General features: G+C 38.8%; 1 protein-coding gene and 1 non-coding gene across 3 annotated transcripts in view; both read right to left on the bottom strand.

Annotated features, from left to right (window-relative positions):
- Positions 1–19,127, bottom strand: part of UBN2 (ubinuclein 2) — a 66,109-nt gene extending 46,982 nt beyond the window's left edge. For both annotated transcript variants that reach the window (XM_021692886.2, XM_021692885.2), the window contains exons 1-2: positions 18,648–19,127; positions 13,534–13,626 (exon numbers count right to left, since the gene is read on the bottom strand). In XM_021692886.2, the coding sequence (XP_021548561.2) occupies positions 13,534–13,626; positions 18,648–19,127 (573 nt within the window). The remainder of the gene's footprint in view (positions 1–13,533; positions 13,627–18,647) is intronic.
- LOC123326429 lies at positions 4,219–4,271 on the bottom strand. Its single transcript, XR_006541089.1, has one exon. It is a non-coding gene; the product is annotated as a U7 small nuclear RNA (small nuclear RNA).
- Positions 19,128–19,711: the final 584 nt, after the last annotated feature.

Raw genomic sequence — 19,711 nt, 5'->3', positions numbered from 1 at the left:
ACAGCAACATGCAAAAGAATGAAGCCGGATCACTTTCTTATACCATATACAAACACTCAAAATGGATTAAAGACCTTAATGTTGAGACCTGAAACCATAAACATACTAGAAGAGAGCACAGGCAATAATCTGACATCAGCCATTGCAGCATTTTTCTAGATCTGTCTCCTGAGGCAAGAAAAACAAAAGCAAAAATAAACTATTGGGACAACATCAAAATGAAAAGCTTCTGCACAGCCAAGGAAACAATCAATAAAACAAAAAGACAACCTATTGAATGGGAGAAGATATTTGCAAATGACATATCCAGTAAGGGGTTAGTATCCAAAATGTATAAAGAACTTACACAACTCGACACCAAAAAAACAATCTGATTGAAAAAAGGGCAGAAGACATGCAGAGACGTTTCTCCCATGAAGACCTACAGATGGCCAACAGACACATGAAAAGATGCTCAACATCACTCATCTTCAGGGAGATGCAAATCAAAATCACAATAAGATATCACTTCACACCTGTCAGAATGGCTAATATAAAAAAGACAAGAAACAAGCAATGGCAAGGGTGCAGAGAAAAAGGAACCCTTGTGCACTGCTGGTAGGAATGCAAACTAGTGCAGCCACTCTGGAAAACAGTATGGAGGTTCCTCAAAATATTAAAAATAAAATTACCATATGGTGCAGTAATTCCACTACTGGATATTTACCTGGAGAACATGAAGACAGTAATTCAAAAAGATATATGCACCCTATGTTTACTGCAGCATTATTTACAATAGCCAAATTATGGAAGCAGTCCAAGGGTCCATCAGTAGATGAATGGATAAAGATGTAGTGTATATACACACCAACACACAGAGGAATATTATTTACCCATAAAAAAGCATGAAATCTTGCCATTTGCAAGAACATGGATGGATCTAGACAGTAAAATGTTAAGTGAGGTAAGTCAGTCAGAGAAAGACAAATACCATATGATTTCATGCATATGTGAATTTAAGAAACAAAAGAAATGAAGAAAAGGGGAAAAAAAGAGAGACAAACCAAAAAACAGACTTTTAACTACAGAGAACAAACTGACAGTTACCAGAGGAGAAGTTGGGGGGGCGGGGGGAATGAGTGAAACAGGTGAAGGGAATTCAGAGTACACTTATCTTTTTTTTTTTTTTTTTTTTTTTAAAGATTTTTATTTATTTATTTGAGAGAGAGAATGAGAGACAGACAGCACGAGAGGGAAGAGGGTCAGAGGGAGAAGCAGACCCCCCGCCGAGCAGGGAGCCCGATGCGGGACTCGATCCAGGGACTCCAGGATCATGACCTGAGCCGAAGGCAGTCGCTTAACCAACTGAGCCACCCAGGCGCCCCAGAGTACACTTATCTTAATGAGCATTGAGTAATATACAGAATTGCTGAATCATTATTTTGTACACCTGAAACTAATATAACACCAGATGTTAACTATATTGGAATTAAAATCTAAAAATTAAATTAAAAATAAAGTATGGGAGTTAAAATCGTTATACTAGGAATACAAAAATAAACATAAATGGACAATGTTCAGAAACTTAACCTAGTATGTAAGAATTGAACACGAGAAAGGCAACATTACAACTCAGTGGAGAGTAATTAATAGATCAAATAAATGGAATTAAAGATACTTCTATCATCTATCAAATTATAAAATTTTTAAATTCTGGCAAAACGGAGAAGAAACAGGACCACTCAAGCACTGCTGGCAACAGTATAGCACGAAACTCTTTTGGAAAGAAATCTGAAAGAATCTGCCAAGAATTCTGCATACTCCTGAATGTTCTTCTTTTGCTGCTTCTTTATTTTCCAAACTTTCTATAAAGTATTAATGTCATAATGGAAATACACTAAAACAATTTCTAAAACCCTTTACCTATTTGACCTGATAATTCTACGTAAGCTTATTTCGAACTACTACTTAGATTCAAGAACATCTGTTAAGAACTTACGTTATGTAGAAAGTAATATGCTCAACCAACTGAGCCACCCAGGCACCCCGCATTAGCACGTACTCTAAGTATAACTACCTACATTTCACATTTGACAAATGGGAAAAGCTAAAGCTTGGAAAGGGCAAATAACCTGTCCAAGATCACAGGGAAAGTAACTGAGCCAATCTTGAGCTCATGAGTCCCTGACTTCAAAGTGCCATTCTATTAAAAGTTCTATAAAAGAAGGGTGCTTGGGTGGCTCAGTCGGTTGAGCGTCGGACTCTTGATTTTGGCTCAGGTCATGATCTCAGGGTGGTAGAATCAAGCACCAAGTGGGGCCTCCGCACTCGGTGGGGAGTCTGCTTCAGATTCTCTTTCCCTCTGCCCCTCACCCCCACTCGCACTTGTTCTCTCTCTAAATAAACGAATCTTTTTTTGTTTTTTTTTTTTAAGTTCTGTAAGAGAAGTTACAGAATCTCTGGGGTTATTTTCCCACTTGGAGACATCTTAAACTCAATACCAAAAACTGAAGCAGTGTCTCCACTGTCAGTCACTTCCAAATTAGCTTCTCCCACTTGACATTTCCACTTCATTCATTCTATTTTTCTGCCTTAAAACTCCATTGTTAGCTAAAATTTAAAAAGACTGATGATACCAAATGTTCACAAAGATGTGGAGCTAGCAAGGTCTCCTACATGGCTGCTGCAAAATGATATAGCCATTCTGAAAAAGTTTGGCAGTTTCTTATAAAATTAAACGTACGCTTCCCATATGACCTAACAATCCCACTATTGTTATTTAGTAAAGAAAAATGACAACATATGTTCACATAAAGACCTGTATGCTAATGTTCAGAGCACCTATATTCATAGCAGCCAAAAATTAGAAACAACCCAGTGCCCATCATCCAGTGAATGGATAAACTGTGATACACCCATATAAAAGGATTACTATGCAGCAATAGAAGGGAAGGAACTGTTGATAACATGCAACACATGGCTGAATTCATGCTAGGGGGCCAGACACAAAAGACTTTAAGATTCCCATTTATAGAAAACTCTAGAAATGGCAAAACAAAAACAAACAAAAAACCTATACTGACAAGAAGTAGATCTGAGATTGCCAGGGACCAGGGCTAAAGGGAGAGGATTATTTGTAGAGAGGTAAAAGGGAACTTTCTGGGAAGATGAAATTGTTCTAAATCATGTTTGTGGTAGTGGTTATACAACTGTGTAATTCGTCAAAATCCATAAAATTGTACAATTAAAATGAATTAATTATATGTACCTAAATTATCTATCAATAGTGCTGATTTTTAGAACCCCTCGTGATGATTTTACTTCAACTCTCTCTCCACAAACCTTTGTTCATGTGAATATTCACATCTACAATTTCCTTTCCATTCCACCTGCCATTGCTATAATGTCGGCTATTGTTTTTCACTTAAATGTAATGAATGCCTTAATTTATTCTAACCTACCCTGCATAATATCATCTAGTATTTCTAAAATACCATTTCATATATCATTCCCCTGCTCAAAATGCTTCAGAAGCAACTCAGCTATTATAAAATAAATCAAAAACCTTTAATATGGCATTAATTAAATGCCTACTACAAGTATAGCTGTTATTAATAGTTATGAATCCATAATCTAATACATGCAATAAAATGGCTAATTAAGTAAATGTGAATCAATGATAGTAAACAAAATGGCTAAAGCTTTACTTAACAGTAATAGTATTAATCTCAATAATAATCCTTTTCAAAAAAGGATCTTGCAAGTCTAAGATCTTCACCAAGCATCCTATCAATTATAGCATAACAATAATGAAGGTATAAATTACATATACTATGACACATGCATTCAACGTTAACAGCCATTTTAAAGTAATGTGGTAGAGGAATATTTAATAATATAGAAGGCAACAAAAGCAGTTTACCAAATGCTATGTACCGTTCAGGCTATTCATAGAAAAGGTAATATTCACTAAGCATGTGACAGTGTCCAACTTAACGGGTAATTGTGGAGATGACATTAAAATAACAAGATCATGCTTTTTTAATTCTCATACAAACAGTAGGATCTCATTTATGAGAAACACAACATAGCAATATATGCCTATAGATGTATCTAAAATGGCTCAAAGAATTTTAACAAGCAGATGACCACGGGTATTACCAACAGGGAAGGGATATAATTGGAGGCAGTGGTGAAGGAAGATTTTGGCTTAATATGTATCATTTGAATTTTTTTTCTTTTGGTAGGAACTGGAAACCTGCTGGACAAATTGTAAAAGAGCTGTAACACTTTGAATTTGTTTTTTAAGATAGGAATGTATCCACGTGTTACTTGGATGATTAAAAATAATTTTTTAAGTGTAAGAGAGCACTCTTGTAAGCACACAATCATTTTTAAAAGCCCTGAAAGGATACACATCCAACTATTAATAGTGGTTACGCCTGGCGGTGGGATTATAGATGATTAGGTGATTTTTATTTTCTTCTGTTTATCTGTATTTATATATTCTTTTACATGGAACAAAATCTTTGAAATATGAAATGCTTACATAAATACATCTCTAGGAAAAGAAACTCCAACAGTGATGATCTCCGAGAAGGGAACTGGTTAGGTGGGAGGCAGGTTTAGGAGGGAGATTTCCTTTACCTCTTATTCCCCCCCCTTTGTATCTTTTGAATTTTTGTTAAGTACATGTATTACCTATTCAGAATTTTATTTTCTTAGGTCTGGACCACCAAATGTTCAATACCACTGGGTTTTCACTCAGTATACGGTTCTGCTTCCTAGTCCCACCGTGGGGAAATAGCTGTGGACAAGCTGTATTTGACACACTCACGCCTGAGGAGCTCTTTCTTAAATTCCTCCCTACGAGCCGGGGTTAAATAGTCTTTCCTCTACCTATCAATGGCTTTCTGCCAAAGCATTTACGGTCAGGCTCATCACCGTTCCTTCCTTCATTACAGAGGCCACTAGAGTATAGTTTTCTGGCCTCGATTTACTTTCTCTCATCTCCTACACTTCCTAGAAACACTTCTCCCTTGGCTTGCCCTTTCTGCCTCACCTCCACTTTTCTATTCTCCACCCTCTAGTTCTCTAGTTCCCCAATTATGCTCAAGTCCAGTGATATGCAAATGGTATAAACTGAAACCAAACATTGGAGAACTGCCAAAAAAACTATTCACAAATATTAAAATTTCATCTAAAGGAACTCAAGATAAATTGGCAAAGGATTATATCACAGTGTCCTCCCCATTAGGCCTGTTTTGAACTGGTCTCTTTTCCAGCAGCCCTAGCATGGAGACTCCCTGCAGTAGAATCAAAGTCTTATTTGATAAATTCCCTGGACCTTTGTAGTTGTTGATGTTTCACAGTTTACACGATAAATGCCTCTGATAAAAACACAAAGTTTATTTCCCAAATTAAAGAAGAAAACCTTGAGTTTTGCTACACCTAAAATGAAGAACCCACTTTAAATCTATTCCCCTAGGGCACTGGTTTACTATGACTCAGAAGAAAATGACTTACTGAATCATTAGTACCTGTTTAACCTGATAATCAGTGTTTCAAGTCAATGCTGTCGGATTACACTATAACACTAACCTGGAAAACAAACAAGGGGCACCTGGGTGCCTCAGTCAGTTGAGCATCCAACTCCTGGTTTTGGCTCAGGTGGTGATTTCTTGGGTCTTGAGATCAAGCCTCCATAGGCCCCATGCTCATCAGGAGTCTGCTTGAACATTCTCTCCCTCTCCCCACCCACTGCTCTCTCTCTAAAATAAATAAATAAACCTAAGGAAAGGAAAGGAAAGAAAAGGAAGGAAGGAAGGAAGGAAGGAAAGAAAGAAAGGAAAGAAAGAGAAAGATAGAGAGGGGCGCCTGGGTGGCTCAGTCGGTTAGGTGGCTACCTTCGGCTCAGGTCATGGTTCCGGGGTCCTGGCACCAAGCCCCGCATTGGGCTCCCTGCTTGGCGGGGAGCCTGCTTCTCCCTCTCCCTCTGTCTGCCTCTCTGCCTACTAGTTCTCTCTCTCTCTCTGTCAAATAAATAAATAAAATCTTAAAAAAAAAAAAAAAAAGATGTTCTTAGTACAGGACCCCCTCCCCCAGTTGCCTCCAGGTAATAAGAAACCTAACTAATAAGCAACGTTCATTGATCACCTATGGAAGACAGAGGAAGCCTGACAGTGAATGCTAAGACTCCAGTCTTATAACTGAGAAGAAAATATCTCCTGGTCACCAAGCTTCCCTATTTGTCCCAGCCCAGTCACAACCTTATCCTTCTCCACTTCTGTTGATTTTCTTAACCTACTGATAGAAAAGAGGAGAAATTTAAGTCAGTGGAAAGACAACCAAGAGCTGACTTAACAGCACAGATACAGTATAAACAGATTTCTTTTTTTAAAGATTTTATTTATTTATTTGACAGAGAGAGAGACAGCGAGAGGGGGAACACAGGCAGGGGGAGTGGGAGAGGGAGAAGCAGGCTTCCCGCCGAGCAAGGAGCCCAATGCAGGGCTTGATCCCAGGACCCTGGGTCATGACCTGAGCCAAAGGTATACGCTTAACGACTGAGCCACCCAGGCGCCCCTAAACAGATTTCTTTAATCACCGCTTACGATATAGGGCCTTCCTTCCAAATACCCTAAAACTGCTGATTCTCAATTGTTCCTAATGGATTTAAGGAAGTTGAAGAGAATTTAACTAAAAAGGGTCAAGTAACTGAAAGGGCATGTCATGGCAAGTGATTACAACTGGTAACTGCAAAAAAAACAAAATAAAACAAAACAAAAAACTATTACTAAAGAATTCTTCCTTGCCCTGTATTTAAAAACCCCCCAACCTCAGTTTGTTTTAAAAGGTTATGTTTTTGCTGTATATGTAGTATCATACTATATATAGTAATGTTGTTGACCTATAAAGCTAAATACACTGGTACTTGTGCTTCATAAGTGGAATTTATTTTGTGGTGGTATTAACAAGTATTTATCCAAACTGTTTTACCCAAAGTCCTACCATGTTGATCTTTATGGACCAGACCTACCACAAGGCCAAAACATATAGAGGAAAACCAGCCAAGGAAGTTCCCAAGGAAGCACTAACCCCTCAGCAAGTGTAGATGATCATCTAATATGAGTAACTAGAGAATTCTTAAACCTCCTAGAAAGAGTGCATAAATGTTTTCTCACATCCACTTGTGTCAGTCCCATATTTGAGGACACTTTTTAAACAAGCCATAATTATTTCAAGTGTAAAAGCATATTTCCTTTCCACTCAACTGAGCAGTATTTACTGTGAAGAAGTCACTCACTGGAAATTACAGTTATTCCAAATATTGCCATTTCCTATTGCAGCATTATTTACAGTAACCAAACTATGGAAGAAACCCAAGTGTCCATCAGTAGATGAATGAATAAGGAAGATATGGTATATATATATATACAATGGAAATTACTTAGCCATAAAAAAAAAGAATGAAATCCTGCCATTTGGGACAAAATGGATGCATCCAGAGGATATAATGCTAAGTGAAATAAGTCAATTAGAGAAAAACAAATGCTATATGATTTCACTCATATGTGGAATTTAAGACACAAAAGAAATGCACAAAGGAAAAAAGAGGCACACCAACAGACTCTTAACCATAAAGGAACAAACTAATGGTTACCAGAATTGGGGGGGTGGGGTGGCTGAAACGGGTGAAGGGGATTAAGAGTACACTTATCATAATGAGCACTGAGTAAAGTACAGAATTGTTGAATCGCTGTATTGTACACCTGAAACTAATATAACACTGTACGTTAAGTATACTGGAAATTAAAAGTTTTGCCATTCTTTAAAACATATCAGCACAAAGTCCATTTTAAAAGCCTTATAACAAGAAAATCAAGACTTTTTATAAATATACTTTGTTTTTGATTGAAAACAGTATTAACTCCATTTGAACAACTGCTTTATTTTTTTTCAACTGCTTTATTTAGAAGACTGCTCAGAATTACTCTTATACCATCAAATCTACCTTTATCCTCCCTTTTAAAATAAACATGAAGCTATTAGGGCTCTGAGAGTTTAAAATCACATAGAATTAAGCATTAAATGTGGTATTCAAAGTCTATATGGTAAAGTAAGTGAATTTTAAAGTCATAATGTGATTTCAGAAGTGCTAATAAATGCTTGGCAGAATACATGTCTTCCTATTCCATAGGTCATTCAGATTCAAACAGTCTTAGCTGAGCCACTGCTAGGCACTAGATATTGGGCTAAGCACTTTCATTTAGATTACTGAATTTATATCCAATTCCAGAATGACATGATCTTTCAAGATGGCTGGGGTAACAGAGTGAGAAAAATCACTAAAAGAAATCTTCCATCCACCACAGGTTATTCTATGCCCTAGAAGGCTTAGAGAACAAGTACGAACAGTATTTGCTGATCTATGGTACATCCAGCCTCAGAAAAAGGATACACAATCTAGAAACCATCTAAAAACTGAGCTGGAAATTCAGGATATTCAGGAAAGTAGGATATTTAGCCTAAACATTTAGAGCCTTAAAATTGACAATGAGGAAAAGAACACAAGTCTCTAAACTGTATCCTGCTTCCTTCCCATAGTGACCAACAAGAAAAACTTGGAGCCTGTAGAGAAGTGTCCAAAGTTGGACTTAGCTCTGTAACAAGATTTATGTACAATAACCAATTTAGTATACTTTAGGCAAAATTAAGTACCGAAGAGTTGTATTGCTCTTTTCCCAAGAAAATATGTAGCAACTGATGCTGAACATGCACCGTCACATTACCTAAAGAGTAACATAAGAGGAGACAAGACACAGGGAATAAAAACAGGACAGGATAGAGGGGAAAAAACAAACTGTTCGACACAGGGTGCTATTTTTAATAATTTTATACTCCCTGTAATTTCTATTACTGCATTTCAACTACCAAGACTGCCTCAATCCTTCCCCAAGCAACTGCTGCAAGAAAAAGGGCACGTCCTAAGCTCCACGGTTCTCCTTCCTTCTCCCACAAGCGGCAGCCTCTTCCACGTCACACACACAACTCCTCTCCAGCACGAGCAACAGCTACACATACTCAACACCACAAGAAGCCCAGAAACTTGCCTCCCAGCCTTCCAACAAACCACTCAATTCGTTACTAACATCACTTATAGACCCAGCCACCCCTCAGTGCATCTTATTTGTCCCCATATCCGGAAACCCCCAATGCAGTTTAACTTGCTCATTTCTCTGAAACTTCCCGCAAATGCGTTCTCCTCCACGATGGAAATGGCATGCCCTCTCACTTGTACCAACCACGCTGCTCACAGAACAGAAGGGGCAGAATGTAAGTGTAGATGGACTGATGAGTTAAATACATTAGAAAAAAAAATAGTGAAGCAAGTATACCAATGTCTCCAACTAGGGCTTGAGAGCTGGATGTGGCCCAGAGATGTTTTGTTTCGTCCAGCAGGTGTTTTAAGCCAATGTTTAAAAGTAAGAAAAGAAAGAGGAAAATCCAGACCTCAGCCTTCTTTTGAGAAATGTAAAGATCTGGCAACCCTAAGCCCAGGTCCCTGCAAAGTGACAAGGGCTGGCGCTGAGTAGCAGCTGTCCCCTAGTTCAGATAATCCCCCACTTTACTGTCCACCTGGCCTGCTTCACTGGTGGTTCAGTGGGCATCTGGGGGACATCTGACTTTGCTACTCCTGAACTACAGAACACTAAAGGATCTATTAGACAGTAAAGCATAGTCAATAAAGATGTTCAGTGATTGTTTAAGAGTGATCTTTTGTGAGAGCACTGGACAAAGTGTCTTCTCCTCATTCAGTTTTGGCCCAATGAGTTTCTTAAAGGACTCCAAATAATTTATTGTGGTCTTTAAGAAGACCCTAATAACGAAGAAGAACCTGTAAACAGTGACTGAAAGACTAAAGATAAAGGCCGTTTGGAACAGAATGCCTGAACTAAACTAAAAGATCAAAATCTGTGGGGTAGTCAGTTAATAGAGGTTAAAAAATCCCATACATGTTTATGTTACAAAGAATTTATGACACGTACAGAATAAGACAGAGCAGTTCTCTACAAGAGTGATATGTTTAAATAAAGTATTTCTTATTTAGATAGCACTTTAAATATTTCCAACATTAAAAATCTATTTTTCCTCTGACGTTGACAAAACACCTGTGCTATAAATATAAAGTTGGCTAAGCAGATCTTGTTTTCCCCTCACAGATAGCAAAGCATAAAAAAACCAAGGGCCTCTACTAAGGTCACCCAGCTAGTTAATATGGCAAAAACAGGATCAGAATCCAGCTGTGTTAACTCATAATCCTGTGCTCCTTCCACTACAATACATTGTTGCTGCCTCTTATCCACCGGATATCCCACAAAGGCGAGAAAAGCTATTCCAGGGATTACAGAGAAATGTGGTTCCACAAGAGACTGGAAGAATCCATTCAATGACTCTGCACCAAAGTCTCCAAAATTCCTTCCAATTTCAAGGATGGAACTGGCCCTTCTACTCACTTTCAAATCCCCAGAGTCTTTCAATTCCATAGACACTGTTTGGTACTACATTTGTGTGTCATATGTATGTCTTGTCCTCCCAATTGTTTTGAAAGCTCCAGGAGAGAATAACTATCATGCCCCTTTGTATGTCCAATGTAAATGCTCAAATACTTTTTTTACATACAAAACTTAACAAAAAACTGCACCTCTTGTTCTAAGAAACAAAGAGCTAGAAGTAACCTTAAGTGATTTTCAGAAATAATGACAAGAACATCTAAATTATACTATGAAGGAAACAAAAGTAAGAGGAAAAGGTGGCTAGTTTTATGCTTTATAAGCCTCTAAGAATTAAGCCCTCTTTTTATCATTGCCAAAAAAAATTTTTAAGGGAAATGTAACCTTGGTGTGTTAACATTTTGCAAGATTTTACATACAAAATTTAAAACTTTATTTACTTAAAATACAAATAAATATATAATATATGCATAAGTCTAAATAGACATATATAGACATCTGAATTTGCTACCACTGAATATCAAAAAAACCTTAGTTGTTTAGGAGTCATCTTTTGTGACAGCCCAGAGCCTAGAGCTGGATGAAGCGTCTTCTTCCAGGTCACTTTTAGCTGGATGTTTTTCTTACAAGGGTCCAAATAATTTGTTATAATATACATATTTAATACCTATAATACTCATGGCAAATAAAGGCTTCAAGAGGTAGGACATTTTAAATCTCTACTTAGAATGGAAATAAGAGAGCAGCCAAAAGAAAAATCTAGAGAATTACAGCCCATTAATTTGAATTATAACAAGAGCAACATTTTATCCCTGCACAATGACAGTGCCTGGAGATATCCCAGTTATTTGGTGGAACTCAAGTTTACACATCAACCAACTTCTTCAGAACATTGGTTTTTCCATGCCAAGTACGATCCAAGGGCTCCCCAAGATGATTTAATGCTAACTCTGAGGCAGTACATCACATACTGAATCATATTACTTATAGGATCATATGCTAGGAATTTTTCCATTTGCAAAGGACAATTCTAATCCTTAGTTTTAAAACCTATGGAAAAATAAGCACTCTAATGTAGTGCTGGAGGGAATGGAAACTGGTAACTAAGGAACTGGTAATTTGGTAATATATACCCAAACTAAATAAACTAAATAAACACATAAATATTTTGACCTAAAAATTCCACTTCTAGGAATCTGTCCAACAGATAAACTCACAAATGTGTGAAATGCCATGCTACTAAGTAATTTACTGTAGCACTATTTACAAAAGCAAATTTTTGGAAACAACTTAGATCATCTGGGGACTGGTTAAATAAATTGTGGTATGTCCACACAATGGAATACCATGCAGCCCTAAAAAGAGAGAGAGAGAAGGAGAGAGAGAGAAGAAAGCTCTCTTTGTACTGATATGAAAAAATCTCCCAAGTTAGAGTAACTGGAAAGAAGCAAAGAGCAGAACTGCATCTTCTGCAATGTGTAAAAAGAGATGTGGGGGTGGGGTTAATACATGTGTATACAGAGTTGTACATAAACATCTCTAGAAGGACCCCCAAAAGCATTACATGCCTCTAGGAAGTGAGATTATGTGTGTAAACAACAGAATGAAAGATTTTTCACTCTATAATTTTTCAGTTCTGAACCATGTGAATATATTGCCTGGTTAAAACATTAAATTTCACCAACGTATTAACTTGTATAAAAAAAGCCATAGGGGCGCCTGGCTGGCTCAGTCAGTAGAGCATGTGACTCTTGGTCTTGGGGTCATGAGTTTAAACCCCACACTGGATGTAGAGATTACTTAAAAATAAAAAAATAAAAAAATAAAAAAAGCCATAGTATGTTATGATTTATAATTTGAGAACATTATATTGTAATTAAACACTACAGTTTAAGTAACAACTTCTGCTACTCTTTCCATCAAAACACCCACCAGTCCATCCCTAAAAGTATTATATAGTTACAGAATATAAAGCCAGAAGGGGCCTTGAAAAATCTTCAAAAAAAGAAAACTGGGGCCCAAAAAGGTTAAATAACTTCACCAAAGGACAATCTGTAGGTGGCAAAGTATGGCCTACAACCTGACCTACATTCCAAAGTATTCTCATACATTTCCCCCACCCCAGATTCATTAGCACAAGGAGCCAACCACTGTCAACCAAGATCCCAGTTGCATCTGGAGGATAACAGGAATGACAGGGCTATGTAAGCTGACCTCCTATCTCTGTGAGATACTTTCTAATGCTCAGAGAGGAACCAGAAGGGGTCTTGCTTTTCATGAGTTATGTTTCAGCAAAGTGCCATGGAGTAAAGCCATAGTAAAGCCATAAAGATGGGGAGGGAGGGAGCTTTCCTACAAACTCAATTACACTAGAAAATGTGAGAAGTGTTAAGCAACTGCACAATCAGGTAATTAGAATTCACTTTTATATTAAAACAAATACCAATCTACATATGGCACAGGATGTAAAACGTACATGAATGTTTAAGGTAAACAAGATACTTTGAAAGAAATTCCATGCTGCTGCTGATTGATTCTGATCCCAGAAATGTGTGTGCTAGAAATACACACATCCATTCTCTTAAACTCGAAAGAGGCAGGAAGGCTTGAGAACTACTACACCAGAGGAATTAAAGTAGCCTTCTCAATGGCAGTGAAAAGGCAAAGGATTAGGGCTAGACAGACCTGGCTATGCAGCCTGGTTCTTGCCACTGTGTGACCTTGAGCTCAGAGCCTCAGTTTCTTCATTTGTAAAATGTGGTCAATATTACTTACTATGTAGTTTTACTAGAAGGATGGGAGATAATATATGTTAAGCAACCTGCCTGGACTCTAGAAGGAGTACAATAAATGATGGCTACTGTTACAGCCACCACCAACCTATCAGAATCTCCGTCTAACCATTTATCTGGATTCAATTTATGAGAACAAAATAAGGTGGGCAATGGATATTATAAGCCCTCCCAACCAGTCCCCAGGAGGGGGGGGAAAAAAAGCCAGTAAGGTAAAATTACCTAAATGAAGAGTATATTATACTCACATATTTCATTTCAAACTTCTTAGCCAACATTTCCACTTCTTGCCTCTCTTGATGCTCATCATTAAATGGGTCTTCTGTGTGAATGGGCTTCCTCTGATTCAAAGTAAAGAGGAAAAGAAATAGAAGTATTAATATTACTTCAACTGGAGTTTAATGTATCCTTAAATTTAATAATTACAGTCAAATTTTCCAAATATTAACAAATAAGTTAGAAGCATTAAAAATAACTAGAAAGAAATGTTGGTTTGTAGCAAAAATACTTGCAGTTTTAATGGATTCTTACACATTCTCAAGTTTTTCGTTGGTTAAGAACTCAACAAATCAAATTGTCTCCTCCTACAAAATGATCTATGGTCACCCCGTCCAAAATAAAAAGGCCAAAAATTCCCCAAGAAAATTAGGTAAAAATGAAAATCCCACTTATAACTCTAGTTTGAGATCTTCCCCCCCAAAATAACTGCTTTGGTCAGGAAATGCTTCTCAAAGGATTGCCAGGTTATTAATCGGCATCAACCCTGAATCATCTGCCCTGAGCTATCACAAGGGTATCTGTAGCTGCTACAGCCTTCTGCTGAGGCCCAGCATCAAAACCTCAATCTACATCACCTCCTTCTTGTCCATGAATATTCACTCAGGGAGTACATACTACTCTTAAAGCTAGAAAAGTGAAAGCTGCAAATAGATTACATTACCGTGGCTTCCTTCCAGCAGGGGAGAATGAAAGTTTATCATAATACATGGTTTTAAAAAACCACACACACAGCTAGGATCCCACATTTACCATCTATTTACCAAAACAAACAAAAAGATAAATCACATCCTTTATTCAAGTTTACTACTTTAGCAGACACCTTTCATAAAAATAGAGGTTTTCAATACAAAAAAGGGAAAACGAGCTGCATATGAATAAAATGCTACTTGTATCTAATTATGGACAACTGACTAGAAAGTTAATCTTTTAAAAAAGGAAGGTTAGATGTTTTTACTGAAGTAGCATTCTTCAAGTAATTAAAAATAAAGTATATTACAACTGAAAGACTGGATACAGATTCAGCTGAACCTGAAGAAAAAAATGCAGAAGGGACAAAGATCTGCACACTTGGGAAATGACACACTTCATCCTGGATATGAAGGATGAAATACAATTAGTCTAAAAATATGACAGAAAAATATGAAAAGAATAAATACAAACAATTCACAGACCTAAGGCATTAGAATAAAGGAATACTCTTAAAGCTTAAAAAATTAATTTCAGAATCTATGTTTTAAATTATCTATTGAAATAAGTAATGTATTTACAGAATCCTTTATCCCAGTCAGAGTTACCAGTGGAATAAATATATATTACCTGAAATAAACCAGCAGAAAGAGACCAATAATGAAATAAATACTAGGCATGTTCAGGGGATAGCCTTAACTTAAGACTAAAGGACAGTGAGGGGCGCCTGGGTGGCTCAGTCGTTAAGCGTCTGCCTTTGGCTTAGGTCATGATCCCAGGGTCCTGGGATCAAGCCCTGCATCGGGCTCCCTGCTCGGCGGGAAGCCTGCTTCTCCCTCTCCCACTCCCTCTGCTTGTGTTCCCTCTCTCGCTGTGTCTCTCTGTCAAATAAATAAAATCTTTAAAAAAAAAAAAAAAAAAGACTAAAGGACAGTGAGCAACCACCATGCCTTGACATTATCAACTGTTGCTTCATGTCACTGTGAAGTCCAAATACAAAGTCTTATTACTGGTCTGCCTCATTTTATATGTGAAATATAAACACATGGACATGTATTTTTTTTAATAAGAATCACCTTAAATGCCATTATATAACATTCTGTATAGACTTTATAGAGGACTCAAGAGTAAATCTCTTACTCTTGACAGTCTATAAAAATAGAGTTAAGAAAAGTGACTCACTTTTCTCTCATATTAAGAAATAAACCCCTACCCACAATCAAGGCTCTAAATGAGCTTCATGTTTTTCACGTGAAAAGATAATCTGCAAATCAGTAAATATCAAAATTACCAATTACCGATAGGCAATAACATTATAATAATTTTGTCCTTTGATGTTAACTCATTAACACCATCTTCAGGATATCTTTCACAAGTTATTGAAAATATGCAGTATGACAAGCAATGGAATAGTACAGAATTCCCTAACAGTATAACTACATTGACACTATAATCACTTATTCTTCTTTTTATAGTAAATGCTCAATTAACCACATTCACAAGTGGATGTTCTGGTTAAGTGACTCTCTGGTTTACTATGAGTTAAACAAAAATTACTTGCGTATCAATTACTGCCAGAACTTATTTCTAAACTGTGCTATTTCTCTTTAGTCAGAAATGGTGAACAAATTAATCTTTGAGGATAGAGACGATTGCAGTTCCTCAGTCATCATCCTGAACCACCTCACTCAGGGTTTAGTAGTCTACAGAGATAACAAGGTTAAAGGTTTAGCTATCCTGTGTCCTTACGACCTGACAAGAAGGGGTTTTGTTTTTCATATTTTGCCAACATATGCTCATTTAACTGTGCTTTTCCTCATTAAAAAAAAGAGTGTACAAAAAATTCTGATTGCACTCAGTTAATCAGGGTTTTACTGTTCATTTCATATTTATGAAGGAGGATGATTTAAATGCACCCAATACAGGTGGTATTCACATGCGAGAGATTTATAACTATACCTATCAACTAAAATCTTACTCAGTAATAGATGGCTACTTCAAAATTTAGAATCTTTTTTCTTTTCATTTTATACCATCTCTTTCCCTCCCCTTTCTACTCAAACTGTTACATGATAAATTGCTCAATTACAACAACTCAAAATTTAGACTATTTTGAAAATATTACAACATCCTTAAAAATAACTAGACTCTCCTTGAGGGGAAGAAAAACCAAATTTGGGAATCGCCACTCTTCAGATCAATTCTATTGGTCTCATTTTGCCTTTTGTTGGTTTCTACTACTAGGATTTCCTTTCATGGAAATATGACAACTTCATTTAGAGAAACGTTTTCTATAATTCCTTATGTAATAAATACGTTCATTGGGAGTAATCATTGGTAAATCTGGCAAAACTTGGTCACAAAGGTGCATTGTATAAACAATGGATTTTTTAAATTCAGAATGTAACAAATGATATATGGCTGAATATACAAGAAAATTTGACCAATATACCTCTAAGTTGATAGTATAAACAGAAAAATTAAACTGAATTATTTATTTTTCTCCTATTACAGAAAACTAGTAGTTCTGATATCAGATTAGCAAGGAAGGGTGTCAAAATTAACTTTTTTGTCATAATTAAAAGGTACATATCTATTATTAATTTATCATGGCATGAATATCATAGCATCAAGAGGATAACAGAAATCTCTGTATTTCTACTATAACTCTCATTTTAGTTCATTTTGGCAGGATCCTCTAAATTTAAACTATACAATTTTAAGAAATTTTGTTTTACTAAAAATTGGTACTGGTATAGAAAGAAGTACTAATAAAATTACGTACAAGCACTTTGTGCATTAGCCTCCTCAATTGTAAAGTGGGGATAATGGTTCCTACCTCAAGGAGCTCTGCTGAACTAATAAATTTCATAAGCCATACCTTACTTAGAACTGTGTCTAACATGCACATAGGAATAATTCAGTAAATGTTAGCTACCATAATGTACTTTTACCCAAATATGATGCTTTTCATCCGTAATTTATAAAGTAGGTTAGGGAGTAAAACTGCAAACTCACTTAGATCAAATACAATTTGAAAAATGCTCCAATCTAGTATTTTCAAAATGCTTTTGGAAAAAAAATAACATCACATTTATAAATAGCAGGGGCACTAACTTAGGTCTGAAGGACAAAATGTTTGTGGAAATGGCCAAAATGATCTCTACCCTTAACAATTCATTTTGCTTGCAAACATTTAGTAGTGATTTGACCACACAACAGCATTTGTAAATAATGATCAAAAGATTAATTGCCTTAAAATAAACAAAATCCAGTGACATTGTTTAATATGATATTTTTAAACCAAAGAATCATTGTTTTAACTATAAAGATAGTTGAGAATGAAAACAAAACAAATGACTTCTGGAGTCCATTAGACCTGTGCTAAAGCAAAACGTACGAGCATAATCTCTAAACAACAGAAGAAACTGTTCTCTTATTACTGTTACTCTATCATTTCCCCTTCTGGTTTACTTCTAAAGATCACCAAAACCTACAATAAAAATTACAATTACCAACAAACCTCTATTACTGTTGTTCACCAGTTCCATCAAAGGCATACCTATATATTTTCAACAGTTCCTAAAAATTCAAAGCTGTTTTTCATCGTTCTCCAAACGATATTTATTTTGATATACACTCAAAATAAGAGCGTATGACGGTAGGCGCCAAATAAAACAGGAGACACCTTCCCATTCAATTACAGTAAAAACAAGCTCTAGAGAAAACAAAGCTAAGTAGGTGTAGCAATACCAAGGTAAGAAAGAAAATAAGTAACCAAGTAACTAATCCGCTTCTTCATTCCTAGAGTGGAATCCTTAGTCTGAAAAATTTTAGATTACTTTCAAATACCCTTCAATTAAGAGAAATACCCCCACGCTCGCAAGCACATCTCGGCGCCAAGCATAAAAAATAGTGATGAAGAGGAAGATGATATGGAGGGGTTACACTATCTCGCTGCTTCGGATGGGGGGCGTGTCCCCCAAGGTTTTCTCTTCCTTTCTACTGGAACGACTGCTGGAGCTCCACAAGGAAAACCCAACCACGTAATTTGCAGAAACCCCAAATTTTGTGTGGGGAGCAGAAAGAAGTAAATTCTGAGGTCTCGAAACGTGCAGAGGAAAACCGGCTCGGAGCGGCATTTGGAGCGGGAGCACGAGGCGGGGCGGGGGGGGGGGGGGCGGTGAAGCCGGGTGGGAGCCTTGGCCAACCCTAGGGAGCAGGGGAAAAGCAGCACCAACCACTCGTCCACCCGCTCGGCCCCTGCCCGCTCCAGCCCACCCTCCCAGGCGACTTGAGACGCGCAAAGCCGGCGTCGGAAGGTGCGAACCACTGGGAGAGGCGGACGCATCCTGAGGCTCCCAGGGGCTGGGGGGTGAGGGAGAATCTTCTGTACCCGTTGTTCTCCGCACAGCAGCAGCTCCGGGTAACTGAACTCCACGCAGCTCTCGTCGGTGGGATCCTTGAGCACCAGCTCCAGGCGCACTGTCTCCCTCGGCGGCCTCTGCTGCGGCTCGGCCCGGGAAGCCGACTCTCGCGGCGGGGGCGGCTGCAAGTGCAGCTGAGAGAGCGGCGGCGGCGGCGGCGGCGGCGGCTCGGGCCGCGGGGGCTCCCGCTGCAGCGACATGGGCGGCTCGGCGCGGCTGACCTCGCGCTGGGGGAGCGGTTTCTCCCGCGGTGGGGGCTGTGCGTCCGACCTGGGGGTAGCCTCCCGCGGGGCGGGCTGCTCCACCCGGGCCGGTTCGCGGTACGGCTGCGGCTCCAGCCGGGGGGGCTCGCGAGGGTATTCGGGCTCGCGTTCGGCCCCCGGGTAGTCGGCCTCGCGCCGCCTCACCGGTGACAGGCTAATAAACGCTACTCTGCGTGGCTCCGCCATCCCTACTGTTCTGGCCCTCTGCCTTCGCTCGAGCCGGCGCTCGGTTCTACGCCGAGTTGTTTGCCTGCCCGCCCTTCCTTTTGCTTTCCGTCGCTTTTCTTCCCTCCACCACCCTCAGTCGTCTCTGCCGACGCCACCGTGAGTGCGGACCGTGCCCCCTTCCCCGCCACTATGTTCTGATGGGCTCCACCGCCATCGCCAGGGTCGCCGCAGCCGCCATGTTGGATCCCCCACATAAATAGAAGCAGGCCGCTGAGCGGGCGCATGCGCAGACAGGAGACGCTCGCGTCCACCGTCGTGGCTGCGGCTCAGTTTTCCTCTTTTCCTCCCAACAGTCTGGAGTCCGGACAGGTCAGCGGAAGTGACGTTGTGGCAGGGCCGGTTTCCTTGGAAACGAAGACGCCGTCTGCGCCCTTCCTAAAAGGGAGGGGTCTGGGGTTTCCCGAGCTTCCCATTTGCACCCGGAAACCGGCGACGCATGTGGGGCTCAGCTAGGTGCGAGCGTCTGGATGTGCCTGGGACTGACCTCGTCATGGCGCTGGGGCCCGCCGGGCACATACCTCCCGCGCTCGGCTCTAGAGAAC

Source organism: Neomonachus schauinslandi, chromosome 12, assembly GCF_002201575.2.
Source record: "Neomonachus schauinslandi chromosome 12, ASM220157v2, whole genome shotgun sequence".
In the NCBI taxonomy this organism is placed as follows: Eukaryota; Metazoa; Chordata; class Mammalia; order Carnivora; family Phocidae; genus Neomonachus; species Neomonachus schauinslandi.
The sequence above is the reverse complement of the archived record's forward strand: the minus strand, read 5'-3'. Positions and strand labels throughout refer to the sequence as shown.